Source organism: Anastrepha obliqua, chromosome 3 (assembly GCF_027943255.1).
Source record: "Anastrepha obliqua isolate idAnaObli1 chromosome 3, idAnaObli1_1.0, whole genome shotgun sequence".
In the NCBI taxonomy this organism is placed as follows: domain Eukaryota; kingdom Metazoa; phylum Arthropoda; class Insecta; order Diptera; family Tephritidae; genus Anastrepha; species Anastrepha obliqua.
Window position 1 is genome coordinate 76,350,907 of NC_072894.1, and position 23,434 is coordinate 76,374,340.

Genomic DNA, 23,434 nt, shown 5'->3' on the forward strand with positions numbered 1-23,434 from the left:
TGTAATATTTCATCAATAGTAAATAAACTCATATATTTAATACCAAACCAGGATAAGCTAACTGGATAATCCACTTATTTTTAGTATGCGCTCGTTTTCCTATAATACAAAATTCCACTGTGAATCCGGCATTTGGTGCCACTGCTTTATTTCCTATATTGTTTTTTGTAAAATGGTTTCAGAATGAATTTGGTTATTCTGAGAAACAAATTTACAAGAAAACTATCGGTTAGTATTCACTACAATTTAAATTTGTCATTTCGATGCATATGTATGTATGTACTCGTATGTGCAAATGTACATTGCGCTTTTGGTCGAAAAAAGGTGTGAGTAAGTTTAAAATTAACATCGATAAAAGAGTAAGAATTTAATAATAACTTTTTTATGGCAGTTTTCTATTCATTGCGTAAGTGTGCCTGGGTACGAGCGTACTTCAAACGCGTATGCCAGTGGCGTTAAAACACATTTCGTTTCTTTTGCAATTTTTTACGTCCTGTTGTTGTTGTTGTAGCAGCATAAACATTCCCCATACTTACATACGGTGAATGCTGCTGGAGTGACAGTCCTTGGCCGGATATAAATCCGGGTCGTTTCGGTAACGTAGAACCGACTGTCGTGGAAACGGTGGGGGTGGTTGATCTATTATTGTGAAGGGTCCGCCCACTAACTGAAACTCCTAAACTTACCCCAATTTGTCTCGAATCGGGCAGTTTTCGCAGAACTGCGCATCGTTCGCTTAACATGGTAGCTTTTGCAGTGCGTCCTTTTCGGTTTCTGCGATAGTTTTTTATATTTTTTAAAAAGCTGTCGATTATCCATGGATCGGGCAAAATTCTGCGTGCAATTGCTTGGTTGGACAGATTACTTTCGGTCAAGTCAATGATTTTTCTCTTTACATAGATCCCCGTGAGGTGGTCTGCATACAATTTTTAGGACTTTTACCGTTCTTTAAGTTAAACGTCTTTTGGTATTATTTGCAAGTGTATTTTATTTTATAAAAATTGCTTACCAAATACATCACTAACAAAAACGTCGCTTATGTTCCGAAAGTTGATTATCGAATGACAATTTATGTGAATAGTTTCCAAAAAGGCCTCACCAAGGATGACAGAATACAAGCTTAGGCCATCCAAAGCATAAATGTGAGGGTAACTCTGGATATTACGTCAATGGCATTTTGTTAGCAGAATTGTGTTTGCTCATATCACATTTATTCTTATGCTCTTCCAGTCAGTCCTTGCTAAGACGACAAAAAAGTAGCGAGTGGAGGTTGCATGATTTTTGCGTATACCAGCAACACAGTCTGTTTTTCGTAAAAAATCGCTGTCCTAACCACTGTTACGTCAGCAAACCGCTGATTTCTCCAATTTCGCTGAAAGCCGGGTAACAATTACTACACACCTGCCGAGTAAACGTGGCCACACCTTTGCATTCTGTACATCGTGGGACGGCACTATAAAAACAAACATTTACATACAATTTTCCACTAAAAAAGGTGCAAGTGTTAATGTGATTGGCTTTTTAGCAATTAAGATGAATTGAATGTAAGTGCATTAGAATGGAGTTTTTGGGAGTGTTACAATTACGAGTATTGAGTATTTGTTTAAATTAAGTGTAGCATTAAGTGAGAACTTGTTATAGCGAGCCTTTCTAAATAATAAAAAAATAAATTAAATCGCAATTATATTTTATTTACCTTTTCTCTGAAATAAAATATTTCTTAAATTTATTTTCTTCTCTTAGTCTTGAATTTATTTATTCTTTTGAATTTTCTTGAAATGAATTTCATATTATAATTTTTGGGCCTCGCTTTATCTGTTTGGAATTGCCTGCGTGTTTATTTGTTTTCAGACGTTACTTACATCGATTTACTTTTTAAGTTAATAAATTTAAATATTAATAATTATTTTAAATGTAACGATAACGATAGATAGACTTTATATTGGGAGTTACAGTTGAAATAAGATTAGATACATAAGTATGTATGTAATGGTTGTTCTATTATTTTAGTTATATATTGATTAGCTCATTGGTTATTGATGAATTAGTTATGACGCAGAAACTTAGGCAATTATGGTTCACGTGTTTAAAAAAAAATTATATATATTAATTAATCGCTTATATTACACAAGTGGGCTTAAACTAGACAAATTGCAAACACGTATAAGGTGAAGGTTTGTTAAGTGTGCCAAATGACAAAAAAACTAAGAGCACTCACTTTTGGACACATTGGGCAAGTCTAAGTGACGATAAGATTGTAAAATGTTTATACCCGCACGTACTTTTGCACAAGAGTGTTACAATTTTGCATAAATAAGCTTTTATTTAGTAGTTAAATTAGTGAATTTCCGTGCACTTTTTTGGTTTTATTAAATCATGCGAAAGTATGAATGTTATTCATATTCATTAATAATAGAATTTTCATAGCATGCACAGCGCCAGCAAAGATATCAGCTGCCACAGTTAGAGGGCACTGGAGCCGTTAAAAGGCAATACTTGAGCAGTCTATTAACGGAACTACGTGTAGGTATTTCTTAACAATTAATTTTGATTAGCTTAGAGTAATAAATATAACAATACGTTTAAATAGCTAGAATTTAAGTTAATTTTTAAAGCTTTCGAAGTACTGCCAAATTATTAAAGTGTAATAAAAGTGCGGCACTCATAACCTTGTCAGCTTTAAGCCGAGCTGCTCCTGCTTTTTGAGGCATGAATTTGATTTTTTTTTTATGCAAATGAAGTAGAACAGTGCTCGGAATGACATTTGTTTTGCTTTCTAAGAAGCATTCTCATGGCAAAACTACACTCAAAAGTTTGCCACTGCTTTCCGATCTGTGACTGGCTATGTATTATTAGCTGAAAACAATGTCCTTCCAACTAACGTTCAATATTCCACGCATAAATACGCTCGGCTACGACTCTCTTACCAAATTTTTGAAATGTTTCAAAGTATCTTTAAAACTGGCACTGTACGTGTATTGCCACGATTTTTCGTTTGCAAAAGAGATACGTTTTTTCGACTTAATGAGCCATTATATTGCAGTGATTCATATCCATTTCATTACAATTTCTTTTATCATGCAGCACATACCTGGCATTCGACTAACCACCTCACTATGCCACTAGAGCCAAGTCTACTTATTTGTCAAACGTAAAAGTGCAAACGCTCAGCGATGCACAGACGATTTGATTTTTAAAAACGCCGACTACCTTGATCAATTTGGTAATAAATACGATTAATACGATTTTGAGAACTCTGGAAATTCCACACTAATAAAAATAAATATTTTCCCCTTGATTGAATACGCAGAATGCGTGGACGACTTTAAGTTTGAAATTGTTAAACGATCACAACGGTTACTTTTGTTATATTTCTTCAGTCGTGAAGACCTTAGCCTTATTTCGGCCACAATTTTGTGGCGTGGTTTTCCAATAAGCTTGATATGCTCGTACGTATTATAGAAAAAAATTATATTTTAATTATGTATCAGCTATTACAATGTGTATATAAATAAGTTATATTAACAAATTAAAACATTATGTTTGGATTTTTTCATCTAATTTTTTAAGAATAAGCTTTGCAAATATATATAAATGTAAATTTAGATAACATAAAAGTTAAAAAAGAAATATGCATCAAAAAACGGAAAATACATTAACTACACATAAATATATATAAGTAACCTATAAACTCGCACACAAAATTGCTGACATACTACACTATTATGATTTGCTTTTATTTAATTTAAACGTTTCAAAGCGCGGCCACCACTTTATCTTTTGCTTTCAATAGCAACAAACCATCTTTTGCATGATCAAATGGCTGCCCGAACCGACTTTTAATTTAACTACCATATATTGCCCACGTGCGTCTATGCTGCCTCCGGTAAAAAAAATCAGCAGTCCCACTCTAACATTAATAAAACTACTACTTTTTACCATACATAATAGATATGATCGTATAATAGGGTTCACCCGATTGCTAATTTCAATTAAAATTTAATACCATTCTTTGATACGCGCGTTGAATGCGCTTAGCCTTTTTGAAAATGAAGCTTTTGAATTACCGTTAATATAATGATGAAAAAGAGGGAAGTAGCAATAAAAAAAGCTGAAGTCCAAAACTTAGTGGAAAGATAAGAACGTTTAATTTATAAAAGTTTTACAAACAGTAGATAGCTTAAAAGTAAGCTTCAAAAGTATTAGACGGCTTAGTGATGGCTTTCTACTCCCTTCAAGTGTTTTAAGATAATATAAGTTGAGAGACTTAGTACCTTCAATAGTCATTATGTCCTAAAAAAAACAAATTTCATTAAAAATATGCAAATTATTGTATTTTTCAATGGATAGCACAAATTAGTTTGCGGTATACGCATATCCTTGCAACATATCAGTACATTTGAAACATATCTATCTATCTATGTATATAAAGTACTATGTAAGACGGAAAAGGCGAATCCATAATCTGCTTAAAGCGTCTAAGTATAAATGTGTGTTTGCATTAAGCAAGTAATGAGAAGAAAAATATCAGAGGAATCGTATTATATGCGAGCAGTACTTGCATAAACTTTGTGCTTCGCACATAATCCACCTTTCATACTAAAAGCAAAATACAGAATCCCATACACTATTTACGTTCGTACGATCTTTGTGCTATACACAGTGATAAATTTATATGTAACGGCAGGTGCACACACATGATTGGCATGAACTCATTTGGTAATATATTTGAAAAATATATTAGGTGTCCCTAATTATATGCGTCTTAAATTTTTTTTGTTCGCTCTAACAAATACATATGTACATCTGTCTCTCTTAGTTCATTTTAATTAACCGCAAATGTAGCTGCACTTGCTTAATATATTCCACTGCATTGCATGTATGTGTGCATGTTGCTAATATGGACTGCATAGAGAAAGTTATTAGCTCACAGCACAAAACTTAGCGCCACATGGAATTTTGCTTTTCTTGAAACATTTTATGTTCTATATGAGTTTTTTCATTTAGCCATTTTAAGCTTTTTGATTAAATATTCGTAATATTCTTGCATTTCATAAATAAATTCAAATTCCTTTTTTTCATTGAAGCTTTAAAAAAATGTTGACAAATATTTCTCTTTCCAGGTCTATATAGTCGATTTTCTTCACGTCTTTGTTTCGTTACGCTTTACAATTTAGTATATCGCACATACATACATTAAAGATTTGCATACGCAATGTGAACTCCAAGCAATTTTATGTACCTTTCTCTTTTTTTTCACTGTCTAACTAATTTTTAATTTTTTTCGATTCGGGAGGAACATTTGCCGTAGTTTTATGCTTTTTCCCTTTCCTCATTTGTTCATTAGATCCTAATTCAAAGGTTTTATATACTTTGCTTAATTTTTTAATGTTTCAAATGAGCTAAGCAGTGTTTAGCTAATATTTTACTTAATATGCACTTTGCTTTAGCTTTTCCTTTGCTTCTAAGTATATTATTTTAAATTAGTTAAACTCGTATTAATTACGCCTTAAATGTCAAGTAACCATAAAATGTCGCATACACACAAAACATCTTCAAAACGCCAACGCGCTACAATCAATACATTTTTTTTCAAATTGTCATAATTCTGCTGCATTTTTCTTTGTTGCAGTTAGTTAGTTTGCGCGTCCGTATATTTGCAGGCTGCTAGCACGCTCAGACTCACAGTAGGGAAATATCTGTAAATAAAAAGAAAACAATTTTATAATAGTTGTTGTTTTTGTGTTATCCTTTGTGAACTCACCTTTATTTTCGTGACTATCTGCAGTGACTAGTGTTGCTGTTGTTGTTGTGTTTAACAAGCTGTTGTTGTTGTTGAAGTTTATTGCATTGTTAATGTCTTGTGACTCAATGCTCAAATCAATTAACTGATTTGTTGCTGGTGTTACGGCATCCTGCAGGTTATTGATATCACTTTTCAGAGAGAGGAGAATTTAAGACAAAAAAATAAATAAAAATTAATTGAAGCTGGCAGTAGCAAAACAAAAACAAAAAAAACCAATGAATCATATGTGCATTATTATTTAGTGTCTGAAAAGTGAAAACATTAATAAGCAAAATAATTTATAAAATTACCAAGAATTTAGTATTTGAGGAATTTATATGCAATATAGCCGGACTATTAAAATAACAATTCAATCAATTGAATTAAAAATGAACGAAAACAGAATTTGAGAGCGAGATTGGCTCAAGAGATCTATGTTTAGACTTGGACGTTACTTTTATAATAAAAGCGAGGATTCAAAAGAATACGCTCCATAGTCTACTTGAATCATTCAATGGTTCGTTAAAGCAAAAAAAATCATGAACAAGTTTTCCCACAATAAAAAAAAATTAATGAGTTAAAATAATTACACCCCCTGGTTTACAAAGGTAAGCAATGCTCCTTCAACATAAAAGTTAAATGATATAAATCTATCTGTCTAGTTTAAGCAAGTCTTGCGCTGCTGAATACATTTTATGCATAGAAGCATTTTTTTCAATTGTTTTATAGCCTACGTGGCGCTATGTTTCACTATGGAGCGGAAGGAATAAATATAATATACATATAGTCTAAGAGCTAAACTTGTATTTTCAAACCGAGTTTGTTTTCATCGACACTCATCGTTTTACAATCTCAGTCGGCTAAAATTCGGTCTGATGCAAAGCGAAACATGCGCAGAATGTAACGAAGGCAATGCTAAAAGCATCATGTATCTTCATCTCTGTTAGTGTTCACTATTCTGAAATCATGACTTAGTTAACATGCACGCTGATAAAGCGAATGGAAGGATCAGCAATCCAAGTTAGCCTAAACTAATCCATTAGCGAATGAATACTTTTGCGTGCACAACAATGAGATTCCGATAAATTGCTCTTAAGATACTTTATAGTAGGAAAGCAGATTTTAGCAAGTTTGCTTATTTATTTAACAACTTTTAGCAATGAAAATTTAGTGCAGTGATTTAGCCATTAAGATACAAAAATTAATTTTTAGTCCACTCTAAGGTTGTTTCATTGGTTATAAAAAAGCTGTCATGCTTTGCCATGCATTATATAATACATAAAGCCACTTATTATCAATATCGACTTGCTTACTTTTCATTGTTCAAATTTTCGATGTGATGGCCGTTGCCGTTTGCGACGGCATTTACATTAATTGTAGTAGTTGTTATTGTGGTATTCTGTAAAAGCGCATCACTGTTAATCGGCAATTTTCCGTTGCTCACCTCGATAATTTGTGTCGGTTGTTTTAAATGTTGTTGTTGAAGATTTTTTACATTCTCATCGATTATCATATTGGAGAAACTGTTTATCAGCTCAGTTTCCTTATCAATAACAGCTTGCTCGTACATGGCCTGCGTATTTTGTGGCTCCAGTTTTTCTGCTCTTGGTGCGTTTGTGGGCACTGCAGTTACTGGTGCAGTAATGCTTTGTGGTGGCGGATTCGGAGTGGTCGCAGTCGTAGTGGAACCCGACGTTGAGCTACTATCAGTGCTGCTAACAGCATTGGTAACAGTAGTTGTTGTAAAGGATTGATCTAGTTGCTGCGGTTGCAAGTTGTCAGCTGTCGATTTGGGCGTGTTGTTTTCCTAATGAGTTCATTTAAATATATATAAACTTGTTAATTTTAAGTAAAAAAAAAACACAATATTAGCAACTTTTACCTTTACTGGTGTGGAATTGGGTGTTGTCGCGCTGCCACCACCACCGCTGGTCCCTTTACGTGTACGCGACATGATCGCTTCAACGCGTTTGCGTCGTTCTTCGCGCTCCTTTTCCTCTCGTTTAAGACGTTCGGCAACCTCAAATCGTTGTTTTTCTGCTTCTTCCTTGGCCTTTCTTTCGGCCTCTTCTCGTTGCACGCGCTGTTTCTCTTCCTCTTCCCGCTTGCGGCGATCTTCTTCTTCTTTTTGCTTTGCCTCCTAAAATAACGGAAACACAATTCATTAATTGATTAACTACATTACAGTTGTTCTTGCGGGACTCACTTCAATAGCTTGGCGCAACCGCTCTTCCTCTGCTCGACGTTGTTCCATGGCTAAGCGATTCGCTTCCTCTTCGAATGCGCGTTGACGTTCAGCTTCCTCCTCTTGACGTTTTAGTTCGGCAAGTCGTTCGGCCTCCAAGCGTTGACGCTCCAACTCGGCTTGTCGCTCAGCCTCCTCGCGCGCAAGACGACGTCTTTCAGCCAGAGCTGCTTTTGCCTCTTCTTCAGTTGTGATCTTACTTCTAGCAATCATCGAAGCAGTCATTAAATCATTACTATCGCCATTCTGAGATGGAGGAGTAAGTTCACGGACTTCTGAATTTTCTTTGCTGCCATTTTGTGAACGTGGATGTGGCTGAGGCTGTGGCGGTGCTGGTGCCGGTTGCTTCTCTGTTTGCCTGGGTTCGATTGGTTCTGGAGCTTCGGGTGGTGACTGTATATTTGATTCATTTACGACCACCACAGGCAAAACCGTTTCGGTTATTGCACCGACATTTTCAACTGTAGGCGGTGGTGTTACTGAGCCTTCACTGTCAGCTACAGCTGGTGCTGCTACTACTGGCGGCTCATTTGATTCAACAAGGGAATCAGCTGTAAACTCGGCTTCGGATTTCGCGATGTTTAAAGAATTCTTTTCTTCTTTGCTCTGAACTGGAACAACAATGGTTTCCTCTTTCTTTTGTACAGTTGCTGTCACTTTGTCTTTTTCACTCTTTGTAATTGTCTGGCTTGGAGAAGGTGAGATTAATGATTTACTCATTCCGTCCTTACTGGCTCTATTCAAGCGATCCGAGCTAGAAGTTTTTGAAAGCGATTTGGGTGTGGTGTTTTTGGGTGTTACTGGTTCCTAAAAATGAGAATAAAACAATTCGTATATTTTATTTGGCTTTTTAAATATTTAAATCGGCTTACCCGCTTAGCTGAGGGCTGTTTCTTCTCTGCACTGGACAAACGGGAAGAAGATGACACAATCATTGAGGTCGACATCATATTTGATGTTCGTTTGGGGGTATTTTGTGCTGATGTTGTCGTAGATGAAGGTGTTGAAGCCTTCACTGGCGGCCTATTATCTTTTTTGTGTTTATTAAGGTCTGTAAGTTGGGCAGACAATTATTTATATATATAATTATGATTATATAACGATTCTTTCTAAATCAGACATAAAATATAACAACCAAGCATCACGCATACTAAACTACTTGTAAGTTCATTTAATACGAATATGTACAAATGTATACATATGAAGTATGTATGTACATATGAATATGAGAAGCACATTTACTCACCCTCCAGCGACATGCCAGTACCGGCAATGCTAGCTGGCCGTTGCTTACGTGTGGCCGGTACCGATCTTCTAGCCACGTAACCAGATGTGGACATATTTGTGGATGTGGACATTGCACTACCCGGCCTTGAAGTGCTGATGTTGCCGCCTGGGGTGACATTTCCAGAACGTGAACCTAACACCGATGCAACAACGACAACGACATACGTGAATAATAAATGTTAACAGAAGAAATAAAATTATGTACAAAAATTAAATTATTTGGTGATGAAGGAGCTGATTATAAAGATGAATTGATAGATGAGCAATAATGAAAAGATACAAACACAAGTACAGAACATATGACGGGAAATAAACAAATCCACCACCAAAACTGAAAACAAATACAAAGTTTTGTTTAATAAAAGCCCAAAAAACAAGAAAAAATATTAAACACAATTAAGTCGTTCACATACTAGATATATATGTATGTATATACATATAAATTTACATCAAAAGACACCCAAAACCAATTTAAGCGAAACAAATACAAGTAAATTTTTTAGCGACAAAGGACCACTGCTTTAGCCCAGGGGCGGGAAGCCACGTAAGGTATTGCTAAGATATGAAATTGGCTGGGATACATTTGCATATTTATAACTTTGACACGGGGAGGCGGAACGGAAATATATCCTTTGAATTCTAAGCAGAGAAATGGGGTAAAAATGTGTATATTTTTAATATCTACCAATAAAAAAAAATGGAAAAAAGAACGCAAACATGCGCCAAAACAGAATTTAGTGCAAATATTTATATCAATATTTCGCTAATACTAAAATGTTCGCTCTTTTCAATAATTACTTAGTAATTAGGAATATTTTAGATGCATATAAACAATTAAATAATTGAATTACACTGTGTAACAAAAAATTACTACATGGTGTTCTGTAATGATGTTTTTCCAAACATCTCAATTTTAAGACAAATTAGAATTTAAGAATTTTATGTTATCACATTAAATATTTTGCTTAGTCTTCGAAGCATTGCAGTTTAATCACATTTGGTTGCGTACTGGTGTTTTTTATAATTTCGGTATATCAAAAACTTTTAAATCTGCTTTTCGATTTGTCTATTGAATCCATTGAATATTACAAAACATACTTTTTTTCGATATTTCAAAAAAAAAAAAACAAAAAAAAAAAGTTTATATACATTTTCTTGGAATCTCGATATGTCGGAGACAAATGGTGTTTTCTTTTCTTAATAAAGCCGCATTTACTCCGCACTGCGCCGGAGCCGTCAAATTTGCGTGTTCTTTTCTCAAACTGTGATACTCTGACCAGGCGAATTTGTGGCATTTTCTACCCTCTACAAAAAGTGAGGACGAGCGTTGTTCAACATATGCGTCAAAATAGTTGTACGAAGACTTTAAATCGTTTTATTTCATAAAGAAAGTGAACGAGTTTTGAATACTTATTTATTTATTTTTTAATTTCGATTATTTATTTATTAAAAAAATAGTTCATATAACAAAAGCCATATAACGCAGTTTCAAATTTTGTACAAAATTTATGAAAATGCGGCAAATTTTCATCAAAATTTGAAACTATTACTCAGAATATTTAGATAAAATCCGGGAATACAGCAAACTGAATGTGTTGGTGAGGATCATTCAATATTTTTGTAGAGATGATCACCGCGTGGAAAAATGGCATAAATGATATTGGCCTGACCTAACGTTAGAGAGCTCACAGCACTCTACTCATAATACGTCAATAATTTATATTTATAAATGTAATTTTTAATATAAGAATTTCTGTGACATTATTTCAATTTCAATAAAGTATGTTTTTTGTGAGTTTTAAAATAATTTAATGTTTGATATAAACCAGTGATGTAGGGGCCAGAGTCGCTATTACAATATATAGTATACATAGTTTACAAAAATGAGAATGATGGGTGAGACATTTTGCTTCGGCGGTTGAAGGACAACCTTGCAACGTATAATTGGTATCGATTGAAACATGACTACGGGCCAAAAAGATAATCATGCCTTCAACAATTTTTATTTTTCCCACGAGGCTTCGTTACAGTCGTTATTAAAATTTTAATTTCATAAAACACAGCCCGACAATTATCGAGTAATACTATTGAAATGATAAGGTACTGCACTGTGCTCTAGTACATCCTAGCCTTTTGTAAAATGTAAGCGGAACGTTTCGAAAATTCAATATGCTATCACTAAGAGCTATTCAAAGAATTGGTTATATTAACTAATAAGATATTATAACTGTAAATCACCATTAAATCCAACGTTTATTATGCGAACCAAGCAACAGATTAAAGCATAAAAAATTGAGCAAAATAATGTTTTTATACTGAGCAAAAATAAATATTGTATTACTAAAATATAGAACAGTTAATACAAATTTTTAGTACGTTATTTGATAACTCAAATTTAAACACTGAGATTTGTTTACAATGTATTTTTGCAAAAACTCAATGTTGCTCAATAATTCGGAGAAGAAGCTAAAATAATGAAATACATCATAAGTATTTATATATAATGTGGGTAATAATGTGTATGTATAACATGTAAGTTGTTTAATGGTTAGCTTAGTCCTTTCAAATAGGATAGATGACTAATAAACTTCTTGTTTTTGAAAATATTGCAACTAATTTGTGTAGACAGTGAAATGCTATGATTACAACTGCGAGGAGTATGCTTTATACGAGTATATGCTTGTATAGATGTATGCAAACTAATCAAGAATTAAAATGGGTGAATTTTAAGTAGATAGGGTGTTTACAGCGAACAAGACGAGTCGTGAGTGCCAAGTAGTGTTGCACACAAGAACTTCAAACGAATGACCAAATGCAGTGGACCAACAGTGAATGAGTAACACAGTAAGAGAGGAATGAGTTGAAAAGGAAAGGTGAGACACAGTATTTAGCATTTGAAAATTACATAATTCGTGTTCGGTGGTTTTTTTCATGAAGTGGATTAGCAAAAGGATATATTCAGTGGTAAGTTTAGTTATCTGCAGTTTTTATTGATTGGTTGATTTGGTTTGCTGTTGGTTGCTTGGTTGTTAAATTAGAGTAAGAGTAAGAAAAACCATAAAACAAAAAAAAAAAAAAAACTTCACGCACACACCTGTTGTTATTGAGAAACTAGAATTCATGATCAATAATGAGTTTGGATCGAAACGGTAGGGGTTAGTAAGATGATTTAGTAGCTGCTGGCTGCGTTTAGTCCCAATCGCTGATGGTGATGAAGCTAATGATGATTGCAGATACTTTCTAGTAGCAGCCGTTTGTAAGCCCAAATTCGAGCGCGGTGTAGTGCTCGACCACGAATTGTTTAACTGTGTCAAACTCTTACAGGTCGTGTCGCGTTGTCCACCGTTCAACGGGCGAAAGCTGCTGGACATTCCACCGCCACCGACGCTGCCACCTGCACTGCTGAGTGAGTATTTGGTGCGCCCACCGGCGAGATGTGTCATGCTGCGAGACATGGCGCTACTACCGCCGCCAGCGCCGGCACTGCTGCTGCCGCTGCCATGTCGTGGTTTACTGCCGCGACGCCGTCCGCCACCCAACGATTCTGTTTCGTCCAAGAGTTCCATCTGTTCGCGACGTTCTCGTTCGAGTATTGCGCGTATGTGTTCACCATTGCGACGAATTGGTTGAGCCAATTGATCTAGGCGACTCATGGAGAAGGCACGTCCTGATTTTGGATTTTATATATGTATTTGCATGGTGTAGATGATATTGTTGTAGTCGTTGTTGTTGATGATGATTCAGGAGAGGAGCAGTGAATTGAATTGAATTTTGAGTTGAGTGAATTGAATTTGTGTTGATATAAATACGTTTGGTTTTTGAAAGTAATCAAAAAATTTATAAACAAATTGCAAATTCAAAATATTAGGAATTTAAAAAATACTTAAGACTAATTAACTTAAAAGTATTGAGGGAAAAATCTAAATATGTTCTCAATGCATGAAAATATATATACATATAGCAAATATATATTGCGCTCTAAGTGCAGATGGTATTTTGCGGAGTTAACGTAACAACAACAACACAAGGCATATGACATTGCTGCTTTGGTTTGGTGTAAATAATCACAGTGAAACTACAAAGTTGTACAAGTGAAAAAGCGATTGATTTTGTTGGACGATATACTATAATTGTTGTAGAAATACAGGAGTGTCTTAAAACATGCGGCGAAAAATTGTGAAAAAGTGAGTATTCAAATGTTAGAAAAGAATAAATGCAGCTATACATCAAATGGTGTAAAAGAAGCCTATATCAAAAATTAAGGTTCTTTCGAAACGAGCAGAGTAGGTAAATTTAGAAAATTAATGTGGATATGTGTGGACTTCACACCAAGTTCGTCATTGTCGTAATACGTCATTCGAGCGGGAATAAACTATAGCACGAAGCTTACCGACAACAAATATTCGGCGTGAAGAACATTATTTATGTATGAGCTGATCTTTTGTACATGAAATTATTAAACTGCAGACTTTATAAGTTTTGAAACCCGTTAATTGAAGAGTTGCGAAGCAAAGCTTGTAAGTGATCGATGATCGCCGAAAGCTTAGCATGAGCCCAGAAGCTGCTAGTCTAATTTTTTTTTATATTATATTTAAATGAGTCGAATGAAGTATATATTTACATACAATTACATACAACAATATTTTATTTGTAAGGATGTACGTGCCATAATATAATAAAAAATAGCTAGTAGAATATATGGTTCCACTCTGGGTTCATAATTCACAATTAGCACTTATCAATCAAGACCACACCTTCTTCAGTATTACTCAAAATCGTCGGAAGGGCGATTTTTTTCAGAATTCCGTCATCAAATTTAGTAATGAAAATAGTGTTCAAGATTGAATAAAATAATTATGTAATTTCTAAAAATTTCGGGAGCAATTGAAAAAAAAAATTTTTTTTTCTGAAGCAAAGCGAATAAGTCTGGTGGTGAACGAGGACAAAACGAAGTACCTCCTGCCTGCTGACAGTTATGATTTCGAGGCTGTAAAAGACTTCGGAACAAGCATTAACACCGATAACAATGTCAGCTTTGAAATCCAGCGTACAATCTCTCTTGAGAACAAGTGTTACTTTGAAAAAAGTAGGCAATTGAGTAGTAGAGTCCTCTCTCGACTAACGAAACTAACACTCTACAAGACTCTCATCATGTCCGTCCTAATGTATGGGGCAGAAGCGTAGACTATGACGATATCCCATGAAGCGTCGCTTGGAGTGTTTGAGAGAAAGATTCTTCGGAAGATTTTTGGACGATGGAGCGATGAGTTGTATGAGCTCTACAACGACATAGACATAGCGCAGTGAATAAAGATCCTGCGGCTCGTCGTCCGAATGGATACAAACGCTCCGCGTCTGAAAGTATTCGATGCGGTACCATTTGATGGTAGCAAAGGAAGAAGAAGGCCTCCGCTGCGTTGGAAAGATCAGGTGTAGAAGGATTTGGCTTCACTGGGTGTTTCTAACTGGCGCCGGTTAGCACGAAAAATAAACGAGTGGCGCGCTTTGTTAAACACGACCAAAACCACTTAAGAGGTTATCGCGCCAATCAAGAAGAAGAATAAGATACTTTAATATGGTCATACATGTATTAAATCATAGGGAATGTATTGTTTTTTTTTTCATTAAGAACGCTCGAACTTTGGAACAAATCTTTTAATTGCGAGTTTCCAAAACGAAATATTGTTAGAAACATGGACTTTAGGCTACAAAATTCAAAAACCCTTACTTTGATTATATAGAATTATTTCTTATAATCATCACATTTACCTTTTTTACTTTTTTGTGATGATGAAATATACTACAAATTTAAAATTGTTTATTTATTGGTTTTAGCGTAAAATTAAGTTCAAATGATACGAAGTTATTGATCCTTATTTCCATATTTACAAAAAATACAATACTTTCGGCGCGAAATAACTTCTGAAATATTGCAGCAGCTAATCAGCTGAGTATCAGCAACCGGCCATCAAAAAAGTAACAGGGTCGTAATATAGCTGTACTTATTGAATGCGGCGAACACAGCCATACTCTAATTCCCTAGTAGATAATATTTCAGGAACTCGTACATACATATGTACAAGAGTGGCATCCCTTACTTGTATTTCAAAAACTCAATTCAGTTATATAAAATCGGAGCTCGCAGAGCAGATAAGTACCAAGAAGCATTACACAAACAATAAATTTCATAAATATTAAAAAAAAATTATAAAACCCAAACTTAAAAAATAGTAACATAAAAACAAAAAAACTGATACAACAAAAAAAAATTAAGACAAACAGACAAAAAGAAGCCGGCGCGAAGTAAAATGATTTGATACGCCCTAGAATCGATAGGATGGGATATTCACAACAAAAATCAGAAACAATTTTCCTTTAAATCAAGTCTAATGCGAGAATAATCCATTTCAAATGACACATGGCAAGAAATCATTAAAGGAATCAAAATGAATCTCGAGACTGTTTGTTGTAGGAAAAAATATGTAGTGATGTGAACTGTATTCATGAAGCGATTTTTATGTTTTTGGTTCTTTTTACAAGGATTGATATGTATAAAATATATATATGTGTGTATGCATGTATGTATGTAGCGTATGCACTTAACTGTATTGTTCTTTGTTTAAGGGTTTTGGATTGGTGGATATGAATTATTGTTGATTGGCTGATTGATTAGTTGTTGTCGTTTGATTATTTATTGGCTTACCTGGGGTGCGTGGCGTGTGGCTCAGTGACGATCTGGAACCGTAATGCCCGTCCCTGGGGCTGGGTATTGTCGGCATTAAATCGGTTTTTCTGCGGGCTACACTTCGAAACACGATTTGTGTTGCATGACTATCGACACTATCGTCTGTAAAATTGTGGTACAGTGTTTTTGTTTGTACAGATAGTTTGTTTGAGTAAGTATACACATACATAAATATTTACATTTTGTTATGAGTTTGTACAAATGTACTGTTATGATTCTGTTAATTTTATTTCATCGATTCAATTGTGGACGTTCGAAAGATCGCGTTCATACAGGGCAACATTCGTTGTGGCAACTCCCAAGTTGTTGGCGTGAGAGCGACAAAGAAAGTGGAAGGGTATCGAGTCACCCGTACTCGGGCAATACGCTTTGTATTTTCGTTCTTCTTAATGTTGTTGTTGACTATAGACCAGTGGCGATTAAAGTGGTCGCCCTAGGGCACCAAAGGAATTAAGGAAAAGTGTTGAGCTTTAAAAATGTGTTAATAATATTAACTCAAAATTGATTGAGAGAAACTACATGACCATAGAAAAAATAAAGCAAAACACTAACTTAAGAATTTAAGCTCAAGTGAAATTGATTATTTCATCAACAGATTTAATGCTGATTTTTATTCTGCCTCTTCGGGCTTTAGTTGCAGAACCAGACTCAGATGTCGATGTAATCGCTTTTTTCTGTTTTTGAAGAAAATTTTTCAATAATAGTTGCACTCGCGAAGCAAAACTCCAGCAAAGTAGAGGAAATTGAAGAGCAGTGATATTTCGATTTGAGGGGAAGCTGATAGTTCAGATAGATAGATGGATAGAAAAAATTTTTACCAGCAGGAAAACAAAACTGGTTATAATTTAAGCAAATCACAAAATTTAATTTACCGTTGGAAAAAGTAAATATCAACAACTAAGATATGGAAGAAGTAAATATACTTTAGATTCTATAGAATGCACCTGGAAAACACACCATGCCCATCTTTTTTGAACTCGATGCCAACACCAAAGTAGAATACGGAAAGTTGCACCGACTAAAATTTCTCTGTATGAACGCGGCCTAAGAAAGTACAATGTCGACAAAAAAAGGGTAAAAGGAGCAAAGCAGCAAGATCAGCTTATTATTTGCACTACATGTGTATACGTAGGTATGCACTTATGTACATATATACTTTATGCGAGCGAGCATGCCACACAGCATTACAGCTAAAATGCAAAAACAAAATTAAAGAAAATAAGAGAGGGAAACCATTGCGTTTTTCGTAGGACGCGTTTGCTTTTTATCAGTACCACTTCTTCAAAGTGTAACTTCAGAGGCAAGTTCGAATGCATTTCCTTAGCCTCTTGAGTGATATTAAATGTGTAGGGAGTCACTTTTAAATCGACTCAACGAACAACATTACTATAACAGAGCATGCATTGGGTATACTAGTATTAAAAAAAATAATCATGCCAGGTTATTTGTATGATAGTATATTACTTTTTCTTGAAAACTAAAGTGGATAGTTAAATTATTAAAAAATGTTTTACTGTAGTTGCATATTCCATTAAAAAAAAAATATAAAAAGAAAACGAACAAATTTAAAAACACAAAAAGTTGATTTGTGGTTATGAGGGTAAAAAATTTAATTAAATAGTCCAGTCGGGTTACGTCACGTTTGTTAACTAACTTATTTGGTAGCCCCAAAAAAGGACAGAATTGCACTTGTAGAAGATCCGTGCTGAGATTTCATTTTTTTTTTTGTAAAAAAAAAAATCGAATACGGCAAATAATTTTTATCATTGTAAATATGTCTATTGTAACAATATTGTTGCACGTAAACGTTCAAACTAACAAAAAAATTTAGAAAAGTTTTTAACGGTCAAAGTAATAAAAAATGTCAACTATCACGGATATTACAGGGATGGTAAATATCTTGGTTTTTTTTTTTATCAAATCAAAATAAAAAAATTTTTGTTTAAATAATTAAGTCATTTGACTTTTTTTTGGAATGACAGTTTCGGGGTTGACATCTTTTTAACGCGAATAATTATGAACGTAAATTTTCATTTATAGAAATATATTTTTTTTGTTTATATTACGATAAGAAAACAATTTACGTGATTTTATTTTCCGTCATTTTTTGCTCGAAAATAATACATTTGCTTTTATTTTTTTTTTTTCTCTATTTTTAAGCTAACATATTTTTTTTTAATTACGCTTGGCTATCAACTTTTCTTTATTTCTTTTTTATTGTTTGCTGAAGAAAAATCAATATTTTTTATTTAGTTCTTTTTGTTCGAAAATAATAATAAATTAATTTTTACTTTTCCGAGTAATATTTAATAAGAAAAACGAATAATGATTGTTTTAAACTTTCATTTTTTGATCAATAATAATTATTGACACTCGATTTTAATTTTATTAAAAACAAAAAATGTTTTGTTTGAAACCAATAATACAATCTTATGGCAAATTGGAATGATTGATTAGGTGTTTAAATATTGCTTTACGAGACGAATAAACACCGTATTATTAAAATCGAAAACCGTCATTATTCTTGAACATAAAATAGAATTCATTTAATAATTAAAAAATAAAAAATTCAGAAAAAAAATAAAATACACAGGAAACGAAAAGTACCACCACTAGTTATTCCGTGTTGATTCTTTAGTTTTTTAATAATTACCATCCCTATAAATATTATACAATATAATTTTAAGATCAACAATTTCGGAAGCGCACTACCGACTGGACTATCTACTAATAGAAAATTCTAACAAAAAAACAAAAAAAATGTAAAACATTCTGAGCATTCGAGCAGAGCAGAGTGGTAAATCATCTCTTGGATTTGTGGGACACTGCCTCACCCGTCTTACTAGAATAATTAAATGTCGATGCTGCTGCTGCTGCTTGACTGGTATTGCCAGCTGCTGTAGTCGTTGCTGCTGCTGTGGCTGTTTTTGCGGTCTCTATTGCAACATTTTGTCTGTGCACGTTTGCATTATTGCTATACTGATGCTGATGCTGTGGGTGATGATGGGCAGAAGTGCGCGAATTGCCTGCAGTTGCTGCTGTTGGGGGATCATCAATATTGATTTCACTGCCAACAATGGATAGCGAAAAACGCTTGGGTGGTTCATCGTTCGAATATCCCCAATTGAAAACTTCATACATTGATGATGACTTACGGCGATGATCTGTGTGGTGTATTGATTGTATTGTATTTGTACATAAGGTGATTGCATATTTTATTCATGTTTTTTGTTTTGTTTTTTTGGTTTGTTTATATTTTTTCATGATACGAGCATATAATACAAACAATTATATACAAAAGTGTATATATATATGTGTGTAAATGCATGCGCAAATGTTAAATTATACAAATACTGATGACCTTCAGATAGTTTATAAAAAAGATTGAAAAGTAAAGTACATATAAATGAACGTGTTGATGTTTAAACGGGATTTATTGATTGGCTGACTGCTTCAATGAATGCATGTTATTGTCCTGAGATGACGAATCAGTGGGTAAGAGGTCTAATGTCGTGCACACTTTTGCTCTGTGTGTACTGATACATAAACAATTTAAAACAAAACTATTCGAAGAGCATGTGTTTCTGTTGTACGAAAATGGCAAAAAATTAAGAATTTTCAAACTGAAAACCAGCTCAATACTTCGGTATTTCACGCACATTGGCTGTAAACCAGCAAGCAAATATGCAAATGATGGCCTATATGTATATAAATATTTTATGATTTGACATATTCATAACTTGGAAGTGTAAAGGAAGTAGTAAAAAGGAGCAAATTCACAGTGGATACTAATTCAAAATAAAATGCTTGAAATATTTACGTCAAAGGTAATACAGAAAATACAAAAATTATTTCAATGCACACACGCACATAATTATACGTAAATGCAGATAAATAAAAACTAAGATTGTAAATATACGCACAAGTAAGAAATAAACATAAAACTCTTTCTTAACTGCAAAATAAAGTTTAAAAATCATTAATAACAACAAAACTTATTAAAGTGTGAAAGTAAGTAACACACTTTTGTGTGCCGTGACGCAACAAATTGTTACTTTCTAATACAAGTACACACTCAGCTGAATGCGGTCACCATTGCATTGTGTTTTTGTGGTTCCGTGAGTTCTTTTACTAACTTGTGTGCTTTACAGCCTGAAACGTGGTACGTGGAAGTGAGTGTGAGTTTGTAGCAACACTTACCTTCATGTCGATCTGTGCCACCGGCCGATGTTGCACGCTTCTTGGCACCACTGTCGGTCAGTTCACGTTCGGAACTACGACGTGATAATGAAGCACCAGTAACATTAGTGATCGACGTCGATCTAGAAGAGCAGAAAGAAAAATATTCATAAATATGCACAAACACAAATTTTATAATTTCAAAAAAAAAGTAATAAAATAAACAATAATATTATTATATGTATTTGGTAGCCTTTCACCTTAAAAATAGTGCCTTGTGAACACATACCAATTTTTAATCGAGTTGTGCAAAGAAAAATCGCGCCGTTTTTTCTTTAGTTAGCATTTTAACTTTTTGAATATGGTAATCATAATAAAATTTCCCTGAATTCCGAATCTTTGTATATAAAGGGTTTTCCAATAACAGGTGTTATTTTGAATAGGATTGCGTTATCGAGAGATGACTAACGATTTTTTATGGTCGGAATTGGATGGTTTTGATCTGGACAACATTTATTTTGAACAAGACGTCGCTACGTGCCACACAAGCAACGAAACCAGTGATATTTTACGGGAAAAGTTTCCGGACCGTGTTATCTCTCGAAGAGGTGATCACGATTGGCCACCGAGATCTTGAGATTTAACACCTTGTGACTTTTTTCTTTGGGGCCACATGAAATAGAAGGTCTGCGCCAACAGGATATTGTCTTGTAAGCGTGGTCGTGGTGGTGTCATTTGCCTGATGTTATTTTTCACTATTAACGGCATGCCTTCCTCTTTATAATGAAATAAACATCCGCTCATTTATATTAAAAAATAGCATTTTTCTTTGAATATCAAAATAACACCTCTTATTGGAAAACCCTTTATATACATGTGTACATGTTTATATACGTATAATTCTCCCGCACCACTTTTCCATTCTGTGGTATGTGTCTCATCTCGATGTTGTCCAATAAATGAGAAGCTTTTTCGTGGGTTTGTCATTGCCTGCTGAAAGCAATCGCTATTAAGACCAACTTGTTCTATAGTTTTCATGTGGTTTTCGAAGTCGAACCAACTGAATGTTCACACGCTCAAATCTATTTGGCTGCAGCAACACTTATATAAGAATGAAATTTGGACTCTGAACTCTGGATACGAGCTTAACAGATAAGGCGAGTTCCAAAAGAAACAACAAGACTTTTTAAAAACAAAGCTATCTTTTGTTTTTCAAATAATCTACGGTAGTCGTAGCCGAGTGGAATTGTTCGAACCAATGTAACTTGTCCCCGGCTCGTTGCCTACTGTTAAAAGAAAAATGATTCCAGAAACTATGAATAAAAGCTCGAATCAGCACAAAACCCTATCATCTTAGCATATGCCCTTACTTTAGGCACTGTTTGCAGAGTTGCCATCGCTATTATTAAACAGCTTTTTATAAAGGCTCTTGCAAAGTGATGCCTATATGTCAGTAGTGAATAATTCCTAGACGGTATTTTTTTGTTATGTCATATTTGACAACGCGTTAAAATTATTGAAACTTATTATGAAAATAGTCGATCGTTAAGAACAACATATGGCAAAATTCGTGATTGTTTTGATAGAAATATTTGTCCGAATGAGGTTGGATCCCAAGAAACTGGTTCTGTCGAGGATAGAAAAAACACTGGCCGACCGAAAACTGGATGCTCTATTAAGAATACCATATCACTGCTGTAGCGCAAAGTGTTGCTGAACAATCTTCAACATCAATATATAGATGTTGTCAACACTTAGGCATTTATGAATCGACTGTTTGGCGGATTTTACATAAAGATTTGCATTTGGATCCTTATAAAATTCTACAATATTAACACAGTAATTGAAACCAGCAGATCATTTTCAACACAGAAATTTCGTAAATTGGTTCGTTGAACATGATGCTGGTTATTCACGCAAAATCATCTTTAGTGATAAGCTCATTTCACACTGAATGAATTTGTTAAGAAACGAAATCTGGAGACAAGAAAACTCTCGAATTCAGAAAAATCTTTACATTCTCTAAAATGCACTGTTTGGTGTGGATTTTGTGCTAGTGATTGAAGATTTGTGGTCTGAGCTTGAAGAAATAGACATAGACGATCTTTATTTTTAACAGGATGGAGCCACAAGGCACGCAGCACAGGAAAACGTTGTATTATTGCGATCTAAGTTTTTCGATCGGTTAGTGGGATACGGTCCACTAGACAGGGCTAGTTGACTTGGCGGCAGCCCTTGTTCGGGGAAAACCCGAGTCATTCCGGTAACGTAGAACCGGCTGCCATGGGAATGTCGGTCGATTAGTGTCATGTAATGGTGTCATAAACGGCACCTAGATCATGCGATTTCACTCCACTATAGTACGTTTTGTGGGGTTTTTTGAAAAGAAAAGCGAATAAGCCAACACCGATTCCGGAGCTGACACAAAATTCTTGCTGAACTCAATACGATGTGTTAGCGAGTCCTTGAAAATATTAATTCTTGTATGACAGCTTGTAGGCGTGCACATAGTGGATGATGTAATTTTTCACATATAATTGTTAAGAGCCGTATTTTGAATAAAAATAGTTAAACCTGAAAGAATCTGAATTTTTACAGGTTTAATTTTCAAACATCATCTAGGCGTGTCTTTTGAAATACCCTTTATTTACAATCAGCAACGGAAATTGTTTTTTTAAACGTATAGCACTTAAATTGTTTTAATCGTCGGAAGAATATTAACAGCTGGTGTTGTCTTAATTCCGAGATCAATGTATGCCATGTTGCATCTACTTTGAATTGTAACTGGGCAAGTGTTTGGGACAATAAGAGACGTATGTGAGGTTTTCTACTACTAGGCTATGATCTGTGAATAACGGTGACCGTGGAAAAATAAAACCGGTAACTTCAACTTAATTCGTTTAAATATTATACTTTAAAACTAGTTTTTTTTAGTTGGGAGTTCTTATAAAGCAGCATAGGATGGATATCGGTTTGAAACTGGAGGTCCCTGCATTTGTGGAACAACATCAAGATACACGCCACAAATAGAAGGGCTCGCGTACACCTTGCGCCTATTATCTTTGCAAGAAATGTCAATTTGAAAATCAAGTGTAAAAACATGTGTTAGTGATTTCGTTCCACTGTCTCGCCCTTCTGCGAGAGATTCAACCTAAATTTTTTGATAAGGGCTTCGTAACCAATTAGATTATTT

At 34.4% G+C, this 23,434-nt stretch overlaps 1 protein-coding gene across 10 annotated transcripts in view; it reads right to left on the bottom strand.

Annotated features, from left to right (window-relative positions):
• Nucleotides 1-1,725: 1,725 nt before the first annotated feature.
• The window catches only part of LOC129241587 (ensconsin), a 42,806-nt gene continuing 21,097 nt past the window's right edge, over nucleotides 1,726-23,434 (bottom strand). The window contains exons 5-15 of one of the 10 annotated variants that reach the window (XM_054878001.1): nucleotides 20,263-20,384; nucleotides 18,906-19,226; nucleotides 16,021-16,164; nucleotides 12,412-12,984; nucleotides 9,277-9,450; nucleotides 8,903-9,081; nucleotides 7,992-8,837; nucleotides 7,668-7,925; nucleotides 7,099-7,592; nucleotides 5,765-5,934; nucleotides 1,726-5,699 (exon numbers count right to left, since the gene is read on the bottom strand). In XM_054878001.1, the coding sequence (XP_054733976.1) occupies nucleotides 5,683-5,699; nucleotides 5,765-5,934; nucleotides 7,099-7,592; nucleotides 7,668-7,925; nucleotides 7,992-8,837; nucleotides 8,903-9,081; nucleotides 9,277-9,450; nucleotides 12,412-12,984; nucleotides 16,021-16,164; nucleotides 18,906-19,226; nucleotides 20,263-20,384 (3,298 nt within the window). In that variant the 3' untranslated portion in view covers nucleotides 1,726-5,682. Of the gene's footprint in view, nucleotides 5,700-5,764; nucleotides 5,935-7,098; nucleotides 7,593-7,667; nucleotides 7,926-7,991; nucleotides 8,838-8,902; nucleotides 9,082-9,276; nucleotides 9,451-12,411; nucleotides 12,985-16,020; nucleotides 16,165-18,896; nucleotides 19,227-20,262; nucleotides 20,385-23,434 lie in introns of those variants that run through there. The other 9 variants (XM_054878000.1, XM_054878002.1, XM_054878004.1 and 6 more) reach the window with 9 other exon arrangements.